The sequence below is a fragment of the Colobus angolensis genome, unplaced genomic scaffold, assembly GCF_000951035.1.
Source record: "Colobus angolensis palliatus isolate OR3802 unplaced genomic scaffold, Cang.pa_1.0 Scaffold95, whole genome shotgun sequence".
Classification (NCBI taxonomy): domain Eukaryota; kingdom Metazoa; phylum Chordata; class Mammalia; order Primates; family Cercopithecidae; genus Colobus; species Colobus angolensis.
In genome coordinates this window covers 10675258-10701492 of record NW_012123487.1, presented here as the reverse complement: position 1 = coordinate 10701492, position 26235 = coordinate 10675258, and the positions used below count along the sequence as shown (strand labels likewise).

The 26235-nt window shown below is 36.5% G+C and overlaps 1 protein-coding gene across 2 annotated transcripts in view; it reads right to left on the bottom strand.

Moving 5' to 3' along the window:
• The window catches only part of KANSL1L (KAT8 regulatory NSL complex subunit 1-like), a 154289-nt gene that overhangs the window by 118285 nt on the left and 9769 nt on the right, over positions 1-26235 (bottom strand). For both annotated transcript variants that reach the window (XM_011932339.1, XM_011932340.1), the window contains exon 2: positions 17669-18785. In XM_011932339.1, the coding sequence (XP_011787729.1) occupies positions 17669-18756 (1088 nt within the window). In that variant the 5' untranslated portion in view covers positions 18757-18785. The remainder of the gene's footprint in view (positions 1-17668; positions 18786-26235) is intronic.

Genomic DNA, 26235 nt, shown 5'->3' with positions numbered 1-26235 from the left:
TGCACACAAATGAGCTAGCGATGGGCCTGCCAAACACTATAATGGGCCTTGAAAAGAAACAGGATAAACATTAAAACTACCTTTATTAATCAAAAAGACGATTACAGGCATTCCTACTCTAACACAATATAGGCGCTTCTGTATAACTTCATGTTCTGCAAAATAAAAACAGCTAGACTTATTGTGAAGATAGTTAGTGGCAGACCACACAATACCTAAGGAACTTTTAAATCTGAGCCCTAACAAAACAATAATGATTATTTTAAAAATTGAAAGTTTCCACTGGCATTTGTACCTAAAATAAAGCAGCCCACATTTAAAGCTTTATATTCCGGGTCTCATGCTTCTTTTTTTGATGTGCATCCTTGAAGACATTAGTTCTAATAGAAACCAGTTTAACAAAAATTAAAAATATCTTCTAGAGACAGCATTTTTCACTAATCAATTTCTTTTTAACACAAGCAAAATATCTTTAAAGCTTAGTAAACACAGAAAAACGTATAGCCAAGAAACCAGCAACTTATTGAGCTACAGGAAGATATTTCTACAGGATTTTTAGCATTTTGTTTAGATCTTCAGACACTGCTAAGAATTCCTCTTTAGTTGAGAAAAGCTTGATCTTCATCATTTCAAAACACTAATATGTTTGAAGTAATCTGGAAACAACCCACATTGTGGATATACACACAAAGTGTGTTAAAATCTACATTATATTGACATCATTCCCCTAAATGCCAAATATACACATAAATTTACATTTTAAAATGCTGTAACAGAACGCATTACATTTTTAAAATATCACTAGACATTAAATGAAAAATATTTCTGACAATCTTAATATTATGCAATGTTATTTTAAATGATCCTGATGCTTACGTGCATAAATTTGAAATACTGCATTTCCTCAGTGCTAAAGATGACATAAATTTTAAATACCATCAATTTCATAACATAATTCCCTGAAGTGGGAAAATAATATGATATTAATTGTATACATCTGGCCAGGCACAGTGGCTCACGCCTGTAATACTAGCACTTTGGTAGGCCAAGGCAAGCAGATCATTTGAGCTAAGGAGTGTGAGACCAGACTAAGCAGCACAGCAAAAACCTATCTCTACAAAAAATAGAAAAATTAGCCAGGCATGGTGGTGCATACCTGTAGTCCCAGATACTTGGGAGGCTGAGTTGAAAAAATCACTTGAGCCCAGGAGGTTGAGGCTGCAGTTGAGCCGCGATTGTGCCACTGCACTCCACCCTGGGCAACACAGCAAGACTCTGACTCAAAAAAAGAAATTGTACATAACTGTATAAGGTATATCTCACTATTAGAAACATTAAAATGTGATAAAAGGTGCATTTTAGAATCCAAGAAGCATGTTACATCGAAAGTACACATTTTCATGACTTGTGATTTTTTTTTTTTACAACTATGAAAATTTATTTTTAAAAACAGTGCTAATCACAGTAACAGAAAACCAAACACTGCATGTTCTCACTTATAAGTGGGGGCTAAATATTAAACATAGACATAAAGATGGCAACAACAGACACTAGGGACTAATGGAGGGGAGAGGAGGCGGGGTGGGTAAGGGTTGAAAAGCTAACTGTTGTGTATTATGCTCACTACCTGGATGATGGGATCAATCAGACCCCAAACTTCAGTATCATGGAATATACACATGTAACAAGCCTGCATATGTACCCTATAAATCTAAAATAAAAGATAGAAGTATTTTAAAAAGTTAATATGAATTCTGTAAAAAAGCTTTTAGAAACAAACAATATTTGTAGTATTTAGATTTGTCTAAGGAAGCTTAACATTGGGATTCATGCTTTTTAAAAATCATTTTTAACTTTATTAAGATTCAAATGACAAAAATATTACATATTTATGGTGTACATATTTATATATTAACATGATGCTGTCCTATATGTACACACTGTGTAAGATTAAACCATGCTAATTAACATATCCATTGCCTCATATACTTTTTCTATGGTAGGAACATTTAACATTTTTTATGGTAAGAACATTGAAAATATTGTAAGTCAAAATGCATTGAATTGGTCAGGCGCAGTGGCTCATGCCTGTAATCCCAGCACTTTGGGAGGCCAAGGCAGGTGCATCACCTAAGGTCAGGAGTTCAAGACCAGCCTGGAGAACATGGTGAAACCCCGTCTCTACTAAAAATATAAAAACTAGCCAGGTGCGGTGGCAGGTGCCTGTAATCCCAGCTACTGGGGAGGCTGAAGCAGGAGAATTGCTTGAACCTGGGAGGTAGAGGTTGCAGGGAGCCAAGATCGCACCACTGGACTCCAGCCTGGGTGACAAAGCAAGACTCCATCTCCAAACAAAACAAAAAGAAAAGAAATGCATTCAATTATGTCTCAATAAACTCAACTTAAAGTTGAAAAATTGTAAGTTGAGCCATCGTAAGTCAGGGACTCAATACAGTATGTTATTACTAACTACAGTCACCATGCTGACAATCTCCAGAACTTATTCCTCCTGACATCCACACCTACACACACTACATTTTCCTTATATATTCATCTGTCAGTGGTCACAGTTTGATTGCATATTTTGGCCACTGTAAATGAGTATTAACAAGAGAGTGCAGGTGTCAATTCAACATACTGATTTAATTTCCTTTTGATATATACTCAGAGGTAGGATTATTGGGTCATATGGTAATTCTATTTTAAATTTCCAGAGAAACCTCCTTACCATTTTCTGTAATATCTGTACTTATTTACATTCCCACAGTGTACAAGAGTTTCCTTTTATCTGTATCCTCTCCAACATTTGTTATTCTTTGTCTTTCTTGTAACACCCATTTTAATAGGTGTGAGACGGTATCTCATTGTGGTTTTAATTGGTATTTCCCTGATGATTCGTGATGTTGAGCACTTTCTCAGCTACATCTTGGTCATTTGTATACTTTTTTTTTTTTTGATTCAGGGTCTCACTCTGTCACCCAGGATGGAGTGCAGTGGTGCGATCTTGGCTCACTGCAAGCTCAACCTCCTGGGCTCAAGTGATCTTCCCATCTCAGTCTCCTGAGTAGCTGGAACTGCAGGTGCATACCACCATGCCTGGCTATTTTTGTATTTCTTTGTAAAGATGGGGTTTTGACATGTTACCCAAGTTGGTCTCAAATTCCTGAGCTCAAGCAATCCACCAGCCTACGCCTCCTTGGCCCCTTTGCCCATTTTTTAATCAGGTTATTTGTTTTCTAACTATTGAGTAGTTTAACTTCCATATGTACTTTGGAAATCCCCCCTTTTCAGATGTATAGTTCGCAAATATTTTCTCCCATTCATAGGTTGTCTCTTCACTCTGCTGTTTCTTTTGCTGTGTCAAACTCTTTTAGTTTGATGCAATTTCATTTGTCTACTTTTGCTTTTCTTACCTGTGCTTTGGAGTGCATATCCAAAAAATATTTGCCAACACCAATGTCGAGAAGCTTTTTCTCTGTTTTATTCTAGTAGTTTTACAGTTTCAGGTCTTATGTTGAAGTCTTCAATCACCTCAAGTTGATGTGTGAATTCAGGGCAAGATAAGGGTCCAATTTCATTCTTTGATATGTAGATAACCAATTTTCCCAACACTGTTGAAAAGGCTATCCCTTCCTCATTGTGTGCTCATAGCATCTTTGTTAAAGAATAATTGGCCATAAATGCATGGATTTATTTCTAGGCTCTCTATTCTGTTTCATAGGCATATGTGTGCGTTTAATTCCAGTAGCATGCTGTTTTGATTATTATAGTTTTCTTAATGTATTTTGAAGTCAGGTAAAAAGGTGTCTCCAGCTTTGTTCTTTTTGCTCAAGGTTGCTTTGGTTCGTGGGGTCTTGCTTGGTTTTACATAAATTTTAGAATTTTTTTCCCATTTCTATGGAAAATACCAGTGGAATTTTGATAATAATTATATAGAATTTGTAGATTGCTTTGGGTGGTATGGACATTTTAACAATTCTTCCAATCCATGAACACAGGATGTTTTTCCATTTGTCTCTTTTTCCATTTTTTCATCAATGTTTAGTTGTTGGTGTACAGATCTTTCACCACTATGGTTAAATTTATTCCTAAGTATTTTACCATTTTAAGTAGGATGGTTTCTTTTGGACAGCTTAATATTAGTGTATAGAAATAATACATATCTTTGTAGATTGATTTTATATCCCGAAACTCTAATTAATGTATTTCTAACATTGTTTTGATGGGGTCTTTACAGTTTTCTATCTCTAAGATGTCATCTGCAAAGAAAATTTAACTTCTTCCTTTCCTGATTTGGATGCTTTTTTCTTTTCTTTCCTCTCTCTTCCCCTCTTTCCCTTCTCCCTTCCTCTTCTTTCCTTTTTCTTCCTTTCTTTTTCTTTCTTCCTTCCCTCCCTCCCTTCCTCTTCCTTTTCTCTCTCCCTTTCTCGTTTGTCTTTCTTTTCTTCCTTTCTTCTTTTCTTTCCTTTCTTCTTCTCTCTTATTTATTTTTATGCCTAACGAACCTGTCTAGCAATTCCAGTATATCTTGAATAGAATGGTCAGAGTAGGTGGTATGATCTGAACACTGTGTCCTCAAAATTCATGTGTTAAAACCCAGTTCCCAATGTGGCGGCCTTAAGAGGTTGGGCCTTTGGAGACCATTAGGTGATTAGGCTCCACCTTTATCATGAGATTAATACCCTTATAAAAAAGGCCTGAGGAAGCTTCTTTTCCCTGTCCACCATGTGAGAAGAGAGGCAGAAGATGCCAACATGAAGTAAGGAACAAGCCCTCACCTGACACTGAATCTGCTGACAATTTGGTCTTGAACTTCCCAGCCTCCAGACTGTAAAAAAATTCTGTTGTTAATAAGTTACTGAGTCTAAGGTATTTTCTTATAGCAGCCCAAGCAGACTAAAATGGTCTTAGAGGAAAAGGTTTCAAGTTTTTGCCACTAAATTGAATGTTAACCCGATTCATATCATATATGGCCTTTATTGGTAGAGGTACATTCCTTCAATACCTAATTTGGTGAAAGTCTGAATTCTGTTAAATCCTTTTGCTGCAAATGTATTGAGATAAGAATATGTTTTTTGTCCTTCATTCTATCAATGTGGTGTATCCTATTTATTGATTTGTATATGTGGAACCATCCTTGCATCCCAGGAATAAATTCCACTTGACTGTGGTGAATGATCCTTTTAATGTGTAGTTAAATTCAGTTTGTTAGTATTTTGGCAAGGATAGTCACAAAGGACATTGGCCTATAATCTGTTTTTTTTTTGTTTGTTTTTTTGTTTTTTTCTTATAGTGTCCTTTTCTGGGTTTGGTTATCAGAGTAACGCTGGCCTCATAAAATGAGTTTGAAAGTATTCCCTCCTCTTTAAATTTTGTTTGAGTACACTGAAGTCATCGGGTACTGGGCTTTCCTTTGACGGGGGTCTTTATTACTGTTTTCATCTCTTTATTTGCTATTGGTTAGTTCCAATTTTCTATTTCTTCATGATTCATGTTACAGTCTATGTGTCTAGGAATTTATGCATTTATAGGTTATGCAATTTGTTGGCATAGATATGTTCCATAATAGTCTCCTATGATCCATTATATTTCTGTGGTATCAGCTGTAATGTCTTCTTTTTCATTTTTGATGTTATATATTTGGGTCTTTTTTCATTTCTTACTGTAGCTAAGGTTTGCCAATTCTGCTTACCTTTACAAAAAAATCAATTCTTGGTTTCATCGATCTTTTCTATTGTTTTTCTAGTATCTTCTGCTTTGATCTTATTTCCTTCTTTGTACTAATTTTGGGATTAGTTTGTTCCTCTTTTTCTGCTCCCTTGAAGTATAATGTTGTTTGAGATGACTTTTTTAATGTAGGTGTTTATTGTTACAAAATTTCCTTATTAGAACTCCTTTTGCTGCATCCCATAGTTTTGTACCCTGTGTTTCCATTTTCGTTTCTCTCAAGCTATTTTAAAATTTCTCTTTAAATTTACTCATTAATCCACTGGCTTTTCAGAAATATTTTGCTTAACTTCCACATATTTGTTTATTTTCCAAAATTCCTCCTGTTACTTATTTCTAATTTCATACCATTTTGGTTGGAAAAAATACTTGATATGATTTCAATCATGTTGGTTAAGATTTGTTCTGGGGCTTAAGATATGATCAATCATGAAGAATGTTCCACATGCACTTGAAAACAATGTGTATTATGATGTAGGATGGAATATTCTATATATGTCTGTTAGGTCCATTTGGCATAAACTATAGTTCCAGCCCAATGCTTCCTTTTGATTTTCTGTCTGGATGATTTATTCATTGTTCAAAGTGAGGTATTAAAGTCTCCTACTATTATTGTATTGCAGTCTATTTCTTCCTTCAGATCGATTAATCTTTGCTTTATATATTTAGATTCTTTTATATTGGTTACATACGTTTATAATGTACTATCCTCTTAACAAACTGGCATCTTTATCAATATATACTTACCTTTTTGTCTCTTTCTACATGTTTTGACCTAAAGTGTATTTTTTCTGATATACATGTAGCCACCCCTGCTCTCTTTTGGTTTCCATTTGCATGGAATACCATATTTTATTCCTTCACTTTTCGTCTGTGTGTGTCCTTATACTTGAAGTGAGCCTCTCATAGGGCACATATAGCTAGCTGGGTGTTAAAAAAAATCCATTCATTGACAGTATGTTTTCAAATTGGATAATTTAATACATTTATATCTAAGGCAATTGTTGATAGGTAAAGGTTTATTATTGCCTTTGTGTTCACAATTTTTTTTTTTTTTTTTTTGAGGCGGAGTCTCGCTCTGTCGCCGGGACTGGAGTGCAGTGGCCGGATCTCAGCTCACTGCAAGCTCCGCCTCCTGGGTTTACGCCATTCTCCTGCCTCAGCCCCCCGAGTAGCTGGAACTATAGGCGCCCGCCACCTCGCCCGGCTAGTTTTTGTATTTTTAGTAGAGACGGGGTTTCACCGTGTTAGCCAGGATGGTCTCGATCTCCTGACCTCGTGATCCGCCCGTCTCGGCCTCCCAAAGTGCTGGGATTACAAGCTTGAGCCACCGCGCCCGGCAAATTTTTTTTTTTTTTTTTTTTTGTTGTTGTTAGACAGAGTCTGGCTCTGTTGCCCAGGCTGGAATGCAATGGCGCAATCTCCGCTCACTGCAAGCTCCACCTCCTGGGTTCACGCCATTCTCCTGCCTCAGCCTCCAGAGTAACTGGGACTACAGGCGCCCGCCACTACACCCGGCTAATTTTTTTGTATTTTTAGCAAAGACGGGGTTTCACTGTGTGAGCTGGGATGGTCTTGATCTCCTGACCTCATGATCCGCCCGCCTCAGCCTTCCAAAGTGCTAGGATTACAGGAGTGAGCCACCGCACCTGGCCTGTTTTTTTAAAATCAGATTCTTTGTTCCTTTCTTCCTCTCTTGCTGTCTTCCTTTGTGATTTGGTGATTTTCTGTAATTATATGCCTGGATTCCTTTCTCTTCATCTTTTGTATATCTACTATAGGTTTTTGCTTTGTGGTTACAATGAGGCTTGAGAACAATTCATAGTTATTAGGAGTCTATTTCAAGCTGATAATAACTTCAATTTCATATACTAAATCTCTATATTTTTATTCCTATTCTAGCTTTTGATATCACAATTTACATCTTTTCATATTGTATATCCTATGACAAATTATTGTAGCTATTTTTAATAGCTTTGTCTTTTAATTATAAAAACATAAGTGATTTATATACCACCATTACATTAGAGTATTCTGAATTGACTATTTCCTCACTATCATCACCAGTGAGTTTTACACTTTCATATGTTTTCATGTTCCTAATTAGCATTGTTTTTTTCAGCCTGAAGAATTCTCTTTACCATTTCTTGTAAGGCAGGTCTAGTGATGAACTTTCTCAGATTTTGTTTGTCTGGGAAAGTCATCTTTCTCCCTTTCTGAAGGACAGTTTTGTTGGGTAAAGTATTCTTGGTTGGCAGGTTTTTTTTTTTCCCCCAGCACTTTGAATATATCATCCCACACTTTCCTGGCTTACAAAGTTTCTGCTTAGAAATGTGCAGATAACTTCCTGAGGGCTCCCTTGTATGTGAAGATTTTCTCTTGCTATTTTCAATAGTCTCTCTGTGATTTTTGACAGTTTGACGATAATATGTTACATGTGGTCTTTGGTTTGAAAATGACTGGAGACCTTTGACCCTCCTTTACCTCAATGTGATATCTCTCCCTAGATTTGTGATGTTTTCAGTCATTATATCTTTGAAAATACTTTCTACCCCTTCTCTCTTCTCCTTCCTTAATTGCTATAATGTGAACATTAGCTCTCTTGAGGATTTCCCATAAATTGCACAGGCTTTCTTCACTCCTTTTCATTATTTTTCCTTCTCTGACTGGATATTTTCAAATAACCTGTATTTGAGTTCACAGACTCTTTATTCTGCTTGATCAATTCTGCTGCTGATGCTGTTGCATTTTTCACTTTCTTCAGTTTATATTCAGCTCCAGAATTTCTGCCTAGTTACTTTTTTTTTTTTAATAATTTCAATCATTCTGTTAAACTTCTCATTTTATTTCTGTATTGTTTTCCTGATTTTGTTGAATTGCTCCTCTGTGTTCTCTGGTATTTTACTGAGCCACCTTAAAAGAATCATTTTGAATTATCTGCCAAGATATTCATAGATCTTCTATTTCTTTAGGGTTAGTTCCTGCAAAATTATCATGTTCTTTGGTGGTGTTATGCTTCTTTGGCTTTTCATGTTGCTTGTTACTTTGAACTAATGTCTGCATAGTTGATGAAGCAGTCACCTCCTTCTGACTTCATATACTGGTTTCAATGGGGAAAAAAACTCCTTCAAGTGGGTGTGAGGACAACAGCTGGGTGCAGTGTGACACTTCTGACTCCAGTAAGGGCATAGCAGCATAATCTCTGTACAGCTCTATCAACTGATGTTAGCACTGCCAAAGATCACAAGGATCCTCAGCAGCCACTGTCTACAGCAGCAGCAAGGGCTATTGGGTGCTCCAGTCATGAAGACTGGTGGGATCAGTCCTCCTGATCTCTTTTTCTCCTACCAGGAAAGTTGTGGCCAGTGGAATCCCTCTTGGCACTGGGTCTAACTTGCAGGTGCATTTGCAGTGGTGGCAGCAATGGCATCTCGTAGGGGGCATCCATGAAACAGCCAACAATTTGGATTCTGGAGCATGGGCATGTGTAGGAACCACGGCTCCAGGCTCTAGGGCTGAGGTGGCACCCATATCCAGAGTGCAGTTTCCCCCATTCCCATGTTAGCAAGATGTGACTGCTTTTAGAGCTGCCAGGGGGCTGAGATCCAAAGCAGCAGCACACACAGAGCTACAGTGTTTCCAGGGTCTGGGGCATGGACTCACTCACTGTGGTAGTAGTAGTTTCATAGACAGAGAAACCACAGCTCCAGGGCCCAGGGTACAGATTATTCTATAAAGCCAGTGGTTCTTGTTTCTGAGGCATGGGCACACAGGGAATTACAAAGGTTCTGGGGTCCAAGGAGTGGGCTAGTACATTGTGATGATGGCTCAGATGTCAGAGGCACAGATATTGAAAGAGTGGCAATGGAGCCAATGTTCATAGCAAAGCAACCTGGGCTCCAAGGCTTGGATTGAGGCTAGTCTACAGCCATGATGGCTCTTGTGTTTGAGGCGAGAGTGTGCCTAGTGGGACAGAGTCTGGAATGTGGATATGTGGTCATGGAGCCAAGGTCTTGTGTGTGGGCATGCATGGGGCAGTTGAAGCTCTAGAGTCTGGGGCTCATGTTAGGATTGGGAGGGTGGTGGTCCCAATCCTGGAAACGCAGCTCCTTCTTGGTGGCGGTGGTGGGGGTAGGGGGTGCAACTACATCTTCCTCTCTAGGGATCCACACTGGTGATGGCTGTTGATCACCTCAAATGTTGTGGCCAGTGGTGACTATGGTAGCACCCACCATGTGCCTGATACTAATAGCCCCCACCCTTCTTTGTTTCTAACCATCTCCAGATGTCTCAGGTATGCCAGTCTCCCCAGCTAAACTTTCTGTGCAGTTATCCTCCGGATTTTTGTTTGTTTGTTCACTCCACTATGTTGCTGCAGATTCGTACTTAAACATTTGAGCCCTCCCAAGGTGACTTTCAATCACGGAAAGATACCTAGTTCTTGTTTTTTGTTTGGGAATGAAGACTGGTATCTCCTACTCGACTATCTTGCTTATATAACTCAGCTGAGCTGTGCTTTCTTGTCAAAATTAGGAAAACAAAGGTGATCACTTCCAATGACAAATACAATTATAAACTTCTGCAAACGGGCTTTACTATTCTGCTTTCTCCATACAGGACATAAATGCCATTTTGTTTCATCTATGAAGGTGGTTTATTTTTAAATAAAGGTATATAGAACATTTAAGTGATACATATTATATAGAAGTCTCAAAGAAAATTATGTTATGATCACCTGTAGACTTTTCTAAGCAATATGGTGCAAGAGGATGTTTCTCCACCTCTCCCCAGCCTGTGAGAATCAAGAGGATGTTTCTCCACCTCTCCCCAGCCTGTGAGAATCAAGGCAATCAAAACAGTTATTTACTTGGTCATCCTCACATGTGTTGGGGTGAAGAAGAGAGGATTGTGATTCACTGATTTATAGCAAGATTTAAAGAAATTCATATATATACAAGCAATCTGATGCTTTATTTCATCAAAAACTTTAACTTTATAGTAATATCTTAATTTTCCTTTGAAAACAAAACACCTTTTTTTGCTTTTCATTACGTGGATGTTGAAAATGACTCAGTCAATTTAACTTTGGCCTAAGCCAGCTAAAGTCTATAGATATAGAAGTACAGCCTTAAATGGGAGTTAAAGGATCCAGGCTAAAATCCCAGCTTTGCCATTAACTAACTAACAACACTGAGAGAAAATCTAGTACACATGTAGTCTTTTAAACATCACGTTGCAAAAAAAAAAAAAAAAAAGCCTTTTTAAAAACAAATGAGCTTATTTTAATTGAAGTACTACTTCCCTCAAAGATGTCCACATGCCACAGTAGACAATATTTCTTGCTTGGACATGGTAGCTCATGCTGTGATACCAGCAATTTGGGAGGCCAAGGCAGGAAGACAGCTTAAGGCCAGGAATTCAAGACCATCCTGGGCAATATAGTTAAACCTTGTCTCTATAAAAAAATTTTTAATATTTAGCCAGTCCTGATGGCACACATCTGTAGTCCTAGCTACTCAGGCAGGAGGATCCCTTGAGCTGAAGAGTTCAGACTGCAGTGAGCTATGACTATGCCACTGTACTCCAGCCTGGGCAACAGAGTTGAGACCTTGTCTCTAAAAATAAAAACAAAAATAAATAAAATATTTCTTTCCCATTTTTAGCTACTAGTCCATTCACAATTATGCTTTTGAATTTCTGCCCTTTACTTCCCTTCCACTTCTCCCACAGAAAGGAAAAGGTTCTTTCATTTAAGTATCATTTGCAAATTCCCTAGAATTCACTCAACCTTTTGTTTTCCTTATAAACAAAATAAAACAAAATTCAACTTCTCCCATCTGTCAGACATGCAGGGAATAAAAAAAGATAACAAATACAGGCCGGGCGCGGTGGCTCAAGCCTGTAATCCCAGCACTTTGGGAGGCTGAGACAGGCGGATCACGAGGTCAGGAGATCGAGACCATCCTGGCTAACACGGTGAAACCCCGTCTCTACTAAAAAATACAAAAAAACTAGCCGGGCGAGGTGGTGGGCACCTGTAGTCCCAGCTACTCTGGAGGCTGAGGCAGAATAGCGTGAACCCGGGAGGCGGAGCTTGCAGTGAGCTGAGATCCGGCCACTGCACTCCAGCCTGGGCGACAGAGCGAGACTCCGTCTCAAAAAAAAAAAGATAACAAATACAAAAAAACCCTATAAACTCCACATTATACAAATACAAAGTTACTCTTGTTTACAATTAATAATGAAATGTTATCAGTCTCTTTGCCCTTTGAATCTTGGCACTGAGTTTCTACTCCTATTTATCCAATTCCTCAAAGGGAAATACTGGATCATCTTGCTTTTCAGTTCTTTTCCTTTCCATTAGCAAAGCAGGAAAGCAAGAACAAAACCATGAGTATTCATTTCTATGGGTCTGCAAAAAATTAATTATTTTCTATTTTTTAATCTGGAAAGAGTCTCCCAACAGCTCTTACTAAACATCAACAATCCCCCTTTCTTCTTTGGTGAATGCCTAAATCTATTGAAAAGAATTCCCTTAATCAAGTCTGCTTATTTACATAACTAAGTAAAAACTTTATGAAAATTTGAATATATGGTGACCAATTTAGGGAAAGAGTGGGATTTTTTTTTCCCAATATTTGAAACAATTGTGTGATTTGGAAGATATTGGTAAGTTTCCTGGAATAAGACAAGCAGCATTATTTCTTCCTTTTCCACAACCCTTGGAAAATTAAAACATGCCTGTGTCAAAATCTGTGCTTCCCCAAAATGCAGCCTGGAAAAATGTAACTGATCCTCATTCCCCAGGAAAAAAAGAAAAGAAATGCTAGAATTCTATGGTTCTACCATCAGATGAGAAATAACATAATTGTAGCCAACTTTTGTCAGTGACTCACCCACATCCTCTCACATTTAACCAGTTTAGTGCTCATGGACCTTACTGGACAAATAAAAAGAACATTGGAGGCAAAAATCCGTTCATATTACAATGGAAGGACTATATCTTAAACCTACAAAAAACAAAGTCTCCCTACTATGCTTTCCAAAGGAAAGTGACTTTCTTTTACTTCGAATGCATACTAGCCTCTCAACCAAAATTTATTATTAAAGTCAATTAGTAACATCATTATGAATAAAGTCCATTAGTAATATCATTATGAACTAATTTATTGCCTACTACATTTTTGAAGGAAAACTAAAAAAGTCAAGCCAAATATATATTTAAAAAAAAAAAGGTAATTGTAATGACTAATGTGAATAGTATCCAATTTTCTAAAACAATTATATTCCTTCACAGCTAACTTCCTGATCAATTTTTCCTATTAGGGCTACTGACTCAAAGAAAAATAGAAGGCATATAATATTAATATAATCTAAAATTTTTAAGGTAAATATAATGCATTTTACTTATCAACTTTAAAAATTGCAAACATTGAATATTGTAATAAAATCATTACTTTTAAATGCTCATATTTTGGTATATTTCATTTATTCAGTCATTGAACATTCATGGGAAGGTCTATGCTGTACAAGAAACATCCTGTAGCCAGTTTAATATTAGAAACAAAGGAAGGAATGGAAAAAACATTAAGTAAACACAATGCAACTCCACAATGAAATTTTTAAAAACCATATATAGAAGAGAGAAATTTCAGATTGCCAGCCTCAATGTTTATGTCTTTACAACTACATATACAAATACAGAAATAGTCATTCATTCACTCAACAAATACCAAGCAATCATTAAACAGAAGACAATACTAGGCTATACGATGAAAGAGTAGTACTAACACTCAAGCTGCTTAAAATTAAGTTGAAGTCAACTTTAGTATTTATCACTCTGGATCTTATTTAAGTTAAGAAATGAACATATTCAATAAAGACAATGAAAATTTGTGTTAGCACTCACTTAAAAATTTAGAACCACAAAATGCATCTGTTTACTTAGTATTTTATGTTTAAAGTTTCACTCTGAACTTTATACATTAAAAATATTCATGTAGATTTGAAAATTCTTTTCACAAACGTAGAGAAGAAAATAACAAAAATAAACTTATAAGGATATTTTATATTTAAATATGAATTTAATGACCTGAGATAGAACTGATTAATTCCAACTTTAAAAAACAGAAACTGTTTTTATATTCACACCAAGAGATACAAATAAAGTTATGTCATTTGTTCTTAATATTTAGTCAACTTCAAAATTAATATAATGTTGAGTACAGTCTTTCCCACAAGAAATCTACTAGTGTTAGCAAAAATATTCAAAACAAAATTTTGTATTTAATGTATGGGAAGATATATGAAATCAAGAAATGTTGAATAGATTTCAAGTATTAAAGAAAACCCATAAAAACAAAAACAAAAGAAGTATCGAATAATTCAGTGATATAAAAAATATAAAGAGCTGTTACATAAATTTAGTAGTATTGATTTGTATAGATCAGATGAGTTTAACCTTAAAGCAAAGTTTATTTGACCTCTAAAAATTCAGGTGGGTCTTTAACAACCAAGGCATTAATCATAATATTAAGAGGCCAAAAATGCAAGAGGCCAGAATCCTACCTTAATGAACTGATATTAAATTTCTTAGATTCATTATTTTCTTAAAATTTATGTCTAGAGTCTCTGAATCCCCTCTAGCTGATTATGGGAAAAAGAAAGAGAGTAGGAGAAATAAACTTTTCAAACCAGAACCCAATTTTTTCCAGGTTACTTTCCTTCAGTTTACCTAATAAACTGGCAGAGTTGGTGAAAAATAGGAGGTACATTATTTTGTAAAAAAAAGTTTTTCTATCATTTGAATTTCACCATTTCTGTGTATGTTTTACACAAATGTCTAAACTTAGTGTTGCCTCACTAAATTCAAGAAATAAATGTAAATCTCAAAATGTTTTGAAAAATCAAAATTTATATGCCTTTGATAAGAAATTATCAGAAAGTTGGCGGGGCACAGTGGCTCACACCTGTAATCCCAGCACTTTGGGAGGCCAAGGTCGGCGGATTACCTAAGGTCAGGAGCTTGAGACCAGCCTGACCAACATGGAGAAATCCTATCTCTACTAAAAATACAAAATTACCTGGGCATGGTGGTGCATGCCTGTAATCCCAGCTACTTGGGAGGCTGAAGCAGGAGAATCGCTTGAACCCAGGAGGCGGAGGTTGCGGTGAGCCAAGATCGCGCCATTGCACTCCAGCCTGGGCAACAAGAGCGAAACTCCATCTCAAAAAAAAAAAAGAGAAAAAGAAAAAGAAAAAAGGAAATTATCAGAAAGTAAAAAGTGTGGTATCTACCCTTAATAGGGATTGGTTAAGACTAACAGATATATTAGCAAACTGTATAGGACAAAACACAATTTAATGACAAATTGTATGGCAGACTAAGCACTATAGGAAATCAATGAAGGGACTACTAATGAAAATAACATTATAGTTCAAAACGGTCTGAGAAAACAAAATTTTCTTTCTTTTTTTGATATGAGTTTTACTCCCGTAACACAGACTGGAGTGCAAGGGGGTGATGTGGACTCACTGCAACCTCCAACTCCTGGGTTCAAGCAATTCTCCCCTGCCTTAGCCTCCCAGGTAGCTGGGACTACAGACACACACCACCATGCTGGGCTAATTTTTATATTGTACTTTTTGTATAGATGAGGTTTTGCTATGTTGCCCAGGCTGGTCTCGAACTTCTGGGTTCAAGCAATCTGGCCACCTGGGCCTCCCAAAGTGCTGGGATTATAGGCGTGAGCCACCACACCCTGACCAAAAGTTTCTTATTCTTGTTTCTAGCTTAAAAAAGACAAATCATTCCATTAGCTCTTCTCAACAACAAAAAATACTTAATTTACTGAATGTGCCCACTAAATTATATTTAAATACTTCAAAAGTATTGTATACACAAAAATTGGTAAACTTTCAGACTTCTTGCAGAACACATATACCTAATAATTCTTGTAGCTATAAGTATCAGTGATGCAATGTTGAGAAAACAGCATGTTACAAGAGAATAAGCATGTGTTTAGAGTCATATATGTGAGCAAAATCCTGTTTCTGCCACTTACTTGGCTTTTTAACCATGGGTAAGTTACTTAACCCATGCTGAGTCTGTTTCTTCTTAAGTGAAATAAGGATAACAACTACCTGCTAGGGTTGTTGAAAGAATTAAATGAGATATCATATGTTAAATAACTAGCACAATGCCAGCCAGAAAAATAATCTGTGCTTGTTAACTACTATAAATTCCACATGCAAACAAATTTCAACTACAGTGATATCAGAACACTAGAATACTAGAATGCCCACTTTGCTTTATATTTTATTTCTCACTATAAAAACTAATATACTGACATTCCATTTCTTAGTAAACATCAGTGTGTTTGGTTTCCAATTCTGTAATTCTCATTTATTTTTGAGAATTTGAAAAAGTTTTTTTTTTTTAACTTTTAAGTTCAGGGGTACAAGTGCAGGTTTGTTACATAGATAAACTTGTGTCATGTGGGTTTGTTATACAGATTATTTCATCACCCAGGTTTTAACCCTAATGCCCATTAGTTAATTATTCCTGATCCTCTCCCTCCTCCTACCCTGAACCCTTTAAAAAGCCCCAGTAAGTGTTGTTCCCCTGTATGTATCCATGTGTGACAGACTTCTTTTGCCCAAAATGCCATATATACGAACAGTAATTTGTATTAATTTGGGAACAGTAATAGATTCCCTGAAAACTAGATTAAAAATTATGCTTTATCTGACCATTTCAATTAAAATTTAGTCAAGTAAGTAAAATTAAAAACTCATTTCCTTAGTATCACTGACCAAATCTTAAGTGTTTAATATCCACATAAGGCTAGTGCCTATTGGATAGCATACATATAAAAGATCCATCATCTCAGAAATTTCTATTGGACAGAGCTGGTCTGTAGTGTTATCATGGTGTGATAATTGAAACTACTTTTCTCTGCTTTTTATTTTTTAATATCGTGATACCTGTCTCCCAAGTACATGCCCCAAAAGGCAGAGGTTGTGAACATGTTGCTCACAACTGAATCTTAGTGTCTAGCACATTATAAGCATTCAATAGATATCTTACAGCTGACATTATAGTTTTGTTTTAGTTATACTAAGCTAGCAAAAACTAACTGAGTTGGTAAAGGCCAGTTCTGAAAGCTATGAGTACAACGAGTAGAGAGTTAAGGAAAAAAAGTAGTAAGTCAACACACATGTGCTCTCAACTGATACGCTCCCAAAGACAATGAGGGCTCTGTATGTACGGACTAAGGTTTTTTAGTTAGATACACATATTAACTAGATCACTTAAACAAAGATTAGGCCTTGTCCACAGCCTATTCTATTCAAGAATAGAAAAAATGCTTATTTATAGCTCAATAATTTCATTATTCCTGTATGGGTTTTTCCTAGTTTGGTAAATTTATTTTTAAATAGTATGTATATACTCACATACAATAATTTAACAAATAAAACATTTTAAAAATTCACCAAAAGTTTTATAACATAAAAGATTATGGTGGCTGGGTGTGGTGGCTCACACCTGTAATCCCAGCACTTTGGGAGGCCGAGGCAAGTGGATCACAAGGTCAGGAGTTCGAGACCAGCCTAACCAACATGGTGAAACCCTGCCTCTACTAAAAATACAAAAATAAGCTGGGTATGGTGGCACACACCTGTAATCCCAGCTACTCAGGAGGCTAAAGCAGGAGAACTGTTTGAACTCAGGAGGCGGAAGTTGCCGTGAGCAGGACTGCACCACTACACTCCAGCCTGGGTGACGGAGCGAGACTCCATCTCAAAAATAAAAATTAAAAAAAAAAGAGTATAGCATCAAGATTTTAGAAAATCCATTTCTTGTCAACATACCTGGAAACTAAGATAATTGCTGCTATATATGGAACAGAAAATAGTCTAATAATAATTTTGCACTTACACTGCCATATTTTTTCTAAGGGTATATTCATCCAAATCGTCATCAGAGCTGCTATCAGTTGCATCGGAATCCAAACCCTCTTCAACATGAGACAACAGCCCTGTAGCAGACAACGCAAATCTTTGGATTTCCGCAGCCGTACACCGTGCAAAGCCATTTTTTGCATCATCCCACAATTTATTCTCTGCAGTCAATGTGTTAACTTCTGGCTTAATTTCAGTGCATTTAGGTAAACTGTTACCCAAAATTGTGGTAGGTTCATGACACGTCTTCATTTTGGGGAGTTGGTGTTTCATAGACAATTTCATCTGCTGACCATAGTGCTTAACAACATGCTTTGCCAGGAGCATCTGCAAATGTTTCTGAGTTCTTCTAGCCTGGCTAAGTAAAATTTTCTGTTTGCTTACACAATGAAGTAAACGAGCATTTACTTCCTCCTCTTTTTCAGCAGCTGAAGAACTAATAGACACATTTGAGTGGCCAGCTACAATTTTCTTTTGAGCACAGTGCAATAAACCCTTTTTAATCTCAGCATCAGTAACTTTATCCAAAAGTGCATTCTCTTGATACCATTTACAGTTTTGTAGTTGTACTTTATCTACATTAGTGTCTTTGCTTATATTTGAATCCAAAATAATTTGTACATCTTTCATGCACTGGCTCATGGTATCTGATAAAGGTTCCTTTTTGATGAACTCTTCAGAATGAGAAAGACAGATTTTACTGAGCTGAATGTTGCTGCCATTATAGAGTATGTTTTTCAGCTTATTGCAACTGGGCTCCCCTAATTTCTTTTGTTTATAATTCTCATTGTATTTATTTAATGTAGAATTAGATCTCATTAAAAAAACAGTCTGGTAATGTTTTGAAGACTGAGGGGAGCCAAAATGTTTTAAATTCACAAAATTAGTATTAAGAGTAGATTCAGGAGTTGGAAATCCAAGCATCTGAGAAAAGGTGTCTCCCTTTAGCTTTTCATCTACAGTTCTTGGACTTTCCATGTAGAGCATCTTGTCAGACTCCATGGTACTTGGCAAAGATGAAAAGCCGATACCCTTTGCTGTTGCCTCCCTCAGAGCTGGGGTCATGGCGATTCCTGTAGATAAGTACTGGAAACCTAAAATAATGTAAAAATAAATGGTCAAATATCTAGAAAAAAATTTTATGCTTATACTTTTTTCTAAGGGCAACATGTTCGATATTTCTGATTAAAACATGAAGGAACAAAACTCCTCCTTCATCTCCCAACTCTCAACATTATTTCAACAAAGATTAAGCTATTCTTCCCTCTGACTGGGGGCCTAATAGCTAAAGCTCCAATTAAAGCTACACATTGCTAGTACACAATAGGTGTTCAACAAATATTTGTGGATGTAATTACATCTCAGAATTCCATTTTTTTACAACATTTAGTTACAGTCAAAAGAAAAAAAAATTCCAGCCTAGAATCTGATAATAACAATTGAAAACATGACTCAATTGCACACTTTCAGTCAAAAATACGAATTACTTATCTTTATAAAATATAATAAACTGCTCTAAAGTTCTATTCTTGAATTTAAACATCACAGCCTGAACGGTATTAATAACAAGAATTAAAATACAATAAACAATGTGTAAGAAGACCTAAGTGAGGCCGGATGTGGTGGCTCACACCTGTAATCCCAGTACTTTGGGAGGCCGAGGTGGGGGGATCACCTGAGATCAGGAGTTGGAGTTCAGCACGGCCAATGTGGCAAAACTCTGTCTCTACTAAAAATATAAAAATTAGCCAGGCATGGTGGTGGGCAACTGTAATCCCAGCTACTTGGAAGGCTGAGGCAGGAGAATCGCTTGAACCCGGGAGGCAGAGGTTGAAGTGAGCAGAGATCACGCCAATGCACTCTAGCCTGTGCAACAGAGTGAGACTCAAAAAAAAAAAAAAAAAACAAAAGAAGACAACCTAAGTGAACAGAACTAAAAACATATAACTTCACAGCTGTTAAAAATATGTAATAGTAAAAATTTGCCTAATGCAATGTTTCCTCTAAAAATATCTGCAATTTTACCCTTTTCACAAATGAATATGCACCAGAAGGCATTACTCCTGCCTAGAAAATAGTGGAGACAGTGTCAGATAACCGCTAAAGATTTATCCCATAATTAAACAAATTTCATTGCATATTATCAAAAGTATAAATCCATATATTGATTCACAGAAAAATGTAACCCAGTACCATTAAACATTATGAAGCCTGAATAGTTAGTAAAATAATTGTACATCATCAACATTATAACCTTTTAAAAATACCTGGTATTTCGTAACCTTGATATGCCATAATTTTTGTTTCAACACATAATAGTTGATAGTCATTTAAATGTACACACTCGCAGTTTCTGTTCCCAAGTGCTAGTTATAACTCTACTTCCTTTATTCCTACTTAAAAACACAAAACCAAAAGCTGATTCTTTACAAAGTCCAACAAAAATGATCAAGAAGAAAATAAAAGCACAACAATGTCTATGTAACAAAAAAAAGGGGGTTACTAGCAAAATGACAGAGTAGGAGAAAATATTTGCAACATATATATCAGACAAATATTAGTATCTAGATTATAGGAGGAATTCCTACAAATGAGCAAAAGATAGAGCAGTCAGGCACTTCACAGATGATGACATCCAAATGGTCACTAAACACAGACTTAATCATACTAGTAATCAGGGGAATATAGATTAACAAAACAAGAGCCCAGTCTTCCAATCACCAAACTGATACAGATTTTTTTTCTGAAAACATCACATACATATCATGAGATGTAAGACTTCTCATATCTATTGGGATCATAAATTGGTTCAGTAATTTGACCACAATGTACAAAATGTGTTTGTCACAGGTACCAAAGAGTAATGTTTGTAATGGCAAAACATCCTTTCAAAACAATCTAGATGTCTAACAATAACAATATAGATTTTAAAAAATGTAATGGAATATTATATTGCAGTTAAAAAGGAATGACTTAAAGCATCAATACGGAAAGACCTTAAAAACAATATCAAGTTAAAAAGAAAAAAGAACACTGTAAAATATATATAGTATAGTACCATCTAAATATAATACAAACACAAAACCTTATCATATATATGTATACATTCATGTCTGTCTGCAAGAATAAAAAGTGAACCAGAAAAATATCTACCAAACTTGTACCAGTAGTTGCATCAAGTTAGGTTCCATAAAACAGAACTAAAAGTAATAGTTTAAGGGGATTTGCATTTTAACTACAAAATCTTACTACTTGAAAGGAAAAGACTAAATGCAAAATGAAAAAATGTTAATAGTTGTTAATACTGAGTGAAAAAATTTATAGACTTTTTTTATGTATACTTTATTGTATGTCTCAAAAAATGTAATTTCTATGAGTTTTCCCCAAATTCAGTATGTCTCAAAATTTATACACTTCTATATAATGCCTTAAAAATAAGCAAATAGATTCCCATTCATCCTAAATGAGAAAAAAAAAAAAAAGAAAAAAAGATTTTTTTTTTTCAGTTTATACTCTTCTTTTATGGAAATAGAAAAACAATTCTAAAACAAGCTAGCATTAGGAAATTTCTTCCAAGATTCAAGTTGTTCTGTGACCAACTCAAAGACCTGTATTTTCTAATCAATAAACACCCACAACAGTATTGTGTCTACATTGTTCTCTGAGGCAAACTGCTTTAATCACAGTTCCTGTTGATGTTACAGCAATATTCAAAAGATACTAAACTTTATCTTACCACACCACACACCTGTCCCTCTCAAAAATCTGAACAGAGTACTATGAATATAATCAAACTAGCTAGCAGCAGGGACAGAAGGTGAAATATCACAAGGCAGGGGAATTCATCTTAGTCCCTGGATAAAGATCCGGAAAAGCTAAATGTAACAAGTAGAGAAAAGAGGCTGGGTGCAGTTGCTCATGCCTGTAATCTGAGCACTTTGGGAAGTCAAGGTGAAGGATTGCTTGAGCCCAGGAGTTCGAGATCAGCCTGGATGACATAGGGAGACCTCTTCTCTACAAATACTAAAAAATGTCCTAGGTATGGTGACATGTGCCAGTGGTACCAGCTACCTGAGAGGCTAAGGCAGGAAGATCACTTGAGCCTGGACGTTGAAGCTGCAGTGAGCTGTGATTATACCACTGCCCTTCAGCCTGAGCAACAGAGCAAGACACTGTCTCAGAAAAAAAAAAAAAAAAATGCACATGGCTGGGCATAGTGGCTCATGCCTATAATCCCGGCACTTTGGGAGTCCAAAGAGGTGGATCATTTGAGCCCAGGACTTCGAGACCAACCTAGGCAACATGGTGAAATCCAGGCTCTACAAAAAGAATGATAGTGCCACTGCACTCCAGCTTGAGTGACAGAGCAAGACCCTGTCCAAAAAAAAGCAGATTAGTATTTAAGAAATACAATTCGTAGCAAAAAGAGAAAGGGGAAAAATGCAAAGATTAAAAGTGACTAAGGCCCATTTATGGTAGAGAACTAGAAAAAAAACATATACACAAAATCTCTGGTGAGATTTCTAGGCCTTACTGGTAGGATAAGTAGCTTCCAAAATGACCTTAATAATCCCCACCCTCTTAGTATTCATGCCCTTGTTTAATCCTCTCCTAGAATAAGGACTGGATTTAGTGACTCACTTTTAATGAAACCGTAGCAGAGGTGATGAGATGACTTCTGAGATTAGGTTACAAAGAGACTGGCTTCCATCTGGCTACCTCTCTTATTCAGTCAGGAAAGCCAGCTGCCATGCTATGAACTGGAAAGACCAACATGGTAAAGAAACGATGTCTTCAACCAACATAAAGCAAAGAATCTGAGGCCTGCTAACAGCAATGTGAGTGATCTGAGAAACAGATCCTTCCCAGTAATGCCTTGAGATGACTGTTGCTCTAGCCAATACCTTGATTAACAACAGCCTTATGGAGACCTTGAGCCAGAGGCACCCAGCTAAGCTTACATGCCTAGATTCTCAACCCACAGAAATTATGAAATAGTATGTAATTTAAGCCACTAAATTTGGGGGTAATATATTACATAGTAATAAATAATGAATACACTTGGATATGAAGACTTTTAAGTTCTAGTCTATGAAAGACCTGGACATATCATAGCTCTTATTCTGCGATTTCCAAACCTAGCCTAAATATAATCTCTCTGCTTTGCAACCAAAAGAAACTAATGAAAATAGCTATGTCTCCTATAAATAAAAAAGATTAAATTATGTTCAGTATGGTTTTACCATAAAATATAAGTACATTTCTTCCAATTATTTAAATTATCTAGATATATAATCATTTTACATAACAATGTTTCCCAACTGAATATTCTAAACTACCACTTCTGATGACCTTCATATTATATAAACAACTACACTTACCACTAACACTTCTAAGCTCTACAAAGGCTTGGATTTTTGAACAGTTTTATTAACTACTGTAACCTCAACATGCAAATCTATCTGACACACAGAAGATGCCCAACAAATACCTGGTGAGAAAATGAGTGGTTGCCAGTATATTTAAAATCCAAAGTTGTCCTTACTACAGCCTACAAAATTGGTATTATCAGGTTCCTGACTACTTTGCCTTCTACAACTCTTTCCATGAATTACTACACTCCAGAAACACTGGCCTCTATGCTATATTTGAAACACACCAAGCAAGTCTCTGACACAGGGACTTTGTGTTTGCTATTCTCTCAGCCTGAAAAATTTTTTTCCAAATAAGATGGCTGGCTCCCTCACTTCACTTGTTTCTCTTCTAAGGTCACCTCATTAGGGTCCTTCCCTGACCAACATATTTAAAATAGCTTCAGCCTCTTGGTTCATGATTCTCCATTCCCCTTACACTGCTTTATTGCTCTTCATAGCTACCTGACATTATATTACATTCTAGGAAAGAATGTAGTTTAAGTGCAAGAACTCAATGTTCTAATCTCCAGCACTAGAATAATGCCTGGCACACAGTAATTATCATGTATTTGTTGACTAAATCCATAAATGAATTGATCATGATATTTAAAGGCATTTCAATGGATTCTGGTACTCACAAGTAGTATCAACACCTATTTCAATTACTATTTTTTAAATGTACAAAACAAAAATATATAGAAAGGATACTATGTTCAAGTATGGCTTATTTCATGAATACAAGGCTGGTTCAACATTAAAGAAAACAATAGGCCAGGCACGGTGGCTCACGCCTGTAATCCCAGCACTTTGGAAGGCCAAGACGGGCGGATCACAAGGTCAGGAGATCGAGACCATCCTGGCTAACACAGTGAAACCCCGTCTCTACTAAAAATACAAAAAATTAGCCGGGTGTGGTGGCGGGCGCCTGTAGTCCCAGCTACTCAGGAGGCTGAGGCAGGTGAATGGCATGAACCTGGGAGGCAGAGCTTGTAGTAAGCCGAGATCTCACCGCTGCACTCCAGCCTAGGCGACAGAGCAAGACTCTCTCAAAAAAAAAAAAAAGAAAAGAAAAGAAAACAATAACTAAAATTCACCATATCAAAAGACTAAAGAGAAACCATACGATAGGACAATAAATGGAGAAAAAGCATTTGACAAAATTCAATATTCATTCATTAGAAAAACTCAGCAAATTAGCAAGGAATTTATTTAATCTGATAAAAAGCATCTACACAAATGCCTATAGCTCACATCATAATTAATGGTGAAAGACTGAATGTTTCTGCCGTAAGACTGGGAATGAGGCAAGGTAGACATTTCTCACCACTCATATTCAATATTGTAGTGGAAGACCTAGTTAGTACTGTAGGGCAAGAAAAAAAAGAAATAAAAAGCATACAGATTATAAAGTAAGTAAAATCATCTCTATTCACAGATGACATGATTTTCTACACAGAAAATCCCAAGGAATCAAACTCCTCGACTAATGAATTTAATAAGGCAGCAAACGCAAGGTCGACATACAAAACTCATTTATATTTCTATATGCTAGAAATGAAAAACTAGAAATAGAAATTTTTAAGCAGTCATAATTCCAACACCTGCAAAAATGCTTTGGTATAAATCTAAATAAAAAATGATGCACATGATCTTTATACTGAAAAATACAAAACACCCATAAAAATATCAACACCTAAATAGTGCATTACACTATGTTCACAGATAAAACTATTCAATATTGTTATGATGTGAATTCTCCTCAAACTGATTTACAAGTTTAGGCACAAAATCTTGGCAGGACATTTTGCTGATAACTACAAGCTAATTCAAAGATTTATATGAAAGTTAAAGGAACCAGAATAGCCAAAACAAGTTGGAAAAGAACAAAGTTGAGAGATTCACACTACTTTCCAATTTATAGTAGCCAAGACAGTGTGGCATTAGCAAAAGTATGAACACACAAATGGAAAGAACAGAGCTCAGGAACAGACCCACGCACATACGCCCAATTTTTTTTTTTTTTTTTTTTTGAGACTGTCACCCAGGCTGGAGTGCAATGGAGTGATCTCGGCTTGCTGCAACCTCCGCCTCACAGGTTCAAGTGATTCTCCCGCCTTAGCCTCCCGAGTAGCTGGGATTACAGGTAGCCGCCATCACGCCTGGCTAATTTTTGTATTTTTGTAGAGATGGGGTTGCACCATGTTGGCCAGGCTGGTCTTAAACTCCTGACCTCAGGTGATCCGCCCACCTCAGCCTCCCAAAGTGCTGGGATTACAGGCATGAGCCACTGCGCCTGGCCTGATTATTTTGACAAAGATACCAAGGCAATTAAATGTAGAAAGCCTTGTTTCTTAAATCATATCACTCTAGACTAACTGGACATCCATAGGCAAAAAAAAAAAAACGGAAACTGAATACATATTTCTACCTTATATAAAAATGGTCAGACCTATTGGCCGGGCGCGGTGGCTCACGCCTGTAATCCCAGCACTCTGGGAGGCCGAGGCAGCCGGATCACGAGGTCAGGAGATCGAGACCATCCTGGCTAACACAGTGAAACCCCGTCTCTACTAAAAAAAATACAAAAAATTAGCCGGGCGTAGTGGCGGGTGCCTGTTGTCCCAGCTAGAGGAGGCTGAGGCAGGAGAATGGCGTGAACCCGGGAGGCGGAGCTTGCAGTGAGCGGAAATCGCGGTACTGGACTCCAGCCTGGTCGACAGAGCCAGACTCTGTACAACTTCTAGAAAAAAAATTAGAAAAAATGTTTGTGACACTGCTTTAGGCAAAGATTTTTTTAGATATGATACCAAAAGCATTATTCACAAAAAGCTGCTAAACTGGACTTCCTAAAAATTAAATACTAAACTTTTAAAAATAATTATTTAAAATAGTACTGCTGGGAACCTCTGACATATATATTCAGAAAATACTGTGTTCAAGAGCTAGTAGAAATCAGATGTGCGTATAACTGAAAGTCACTGAGTTTATCATGCAGATTAATGCTGAATGGTGGTTTTGACCATGATATAGTTTTAAATTTTATTTTTTTTAGGTATTATTTCATTTATACAGATAGACAATTTGTTAAAGGCAAAATGAGTAAGGAGGAATACTGATTTGAAAAGCATAA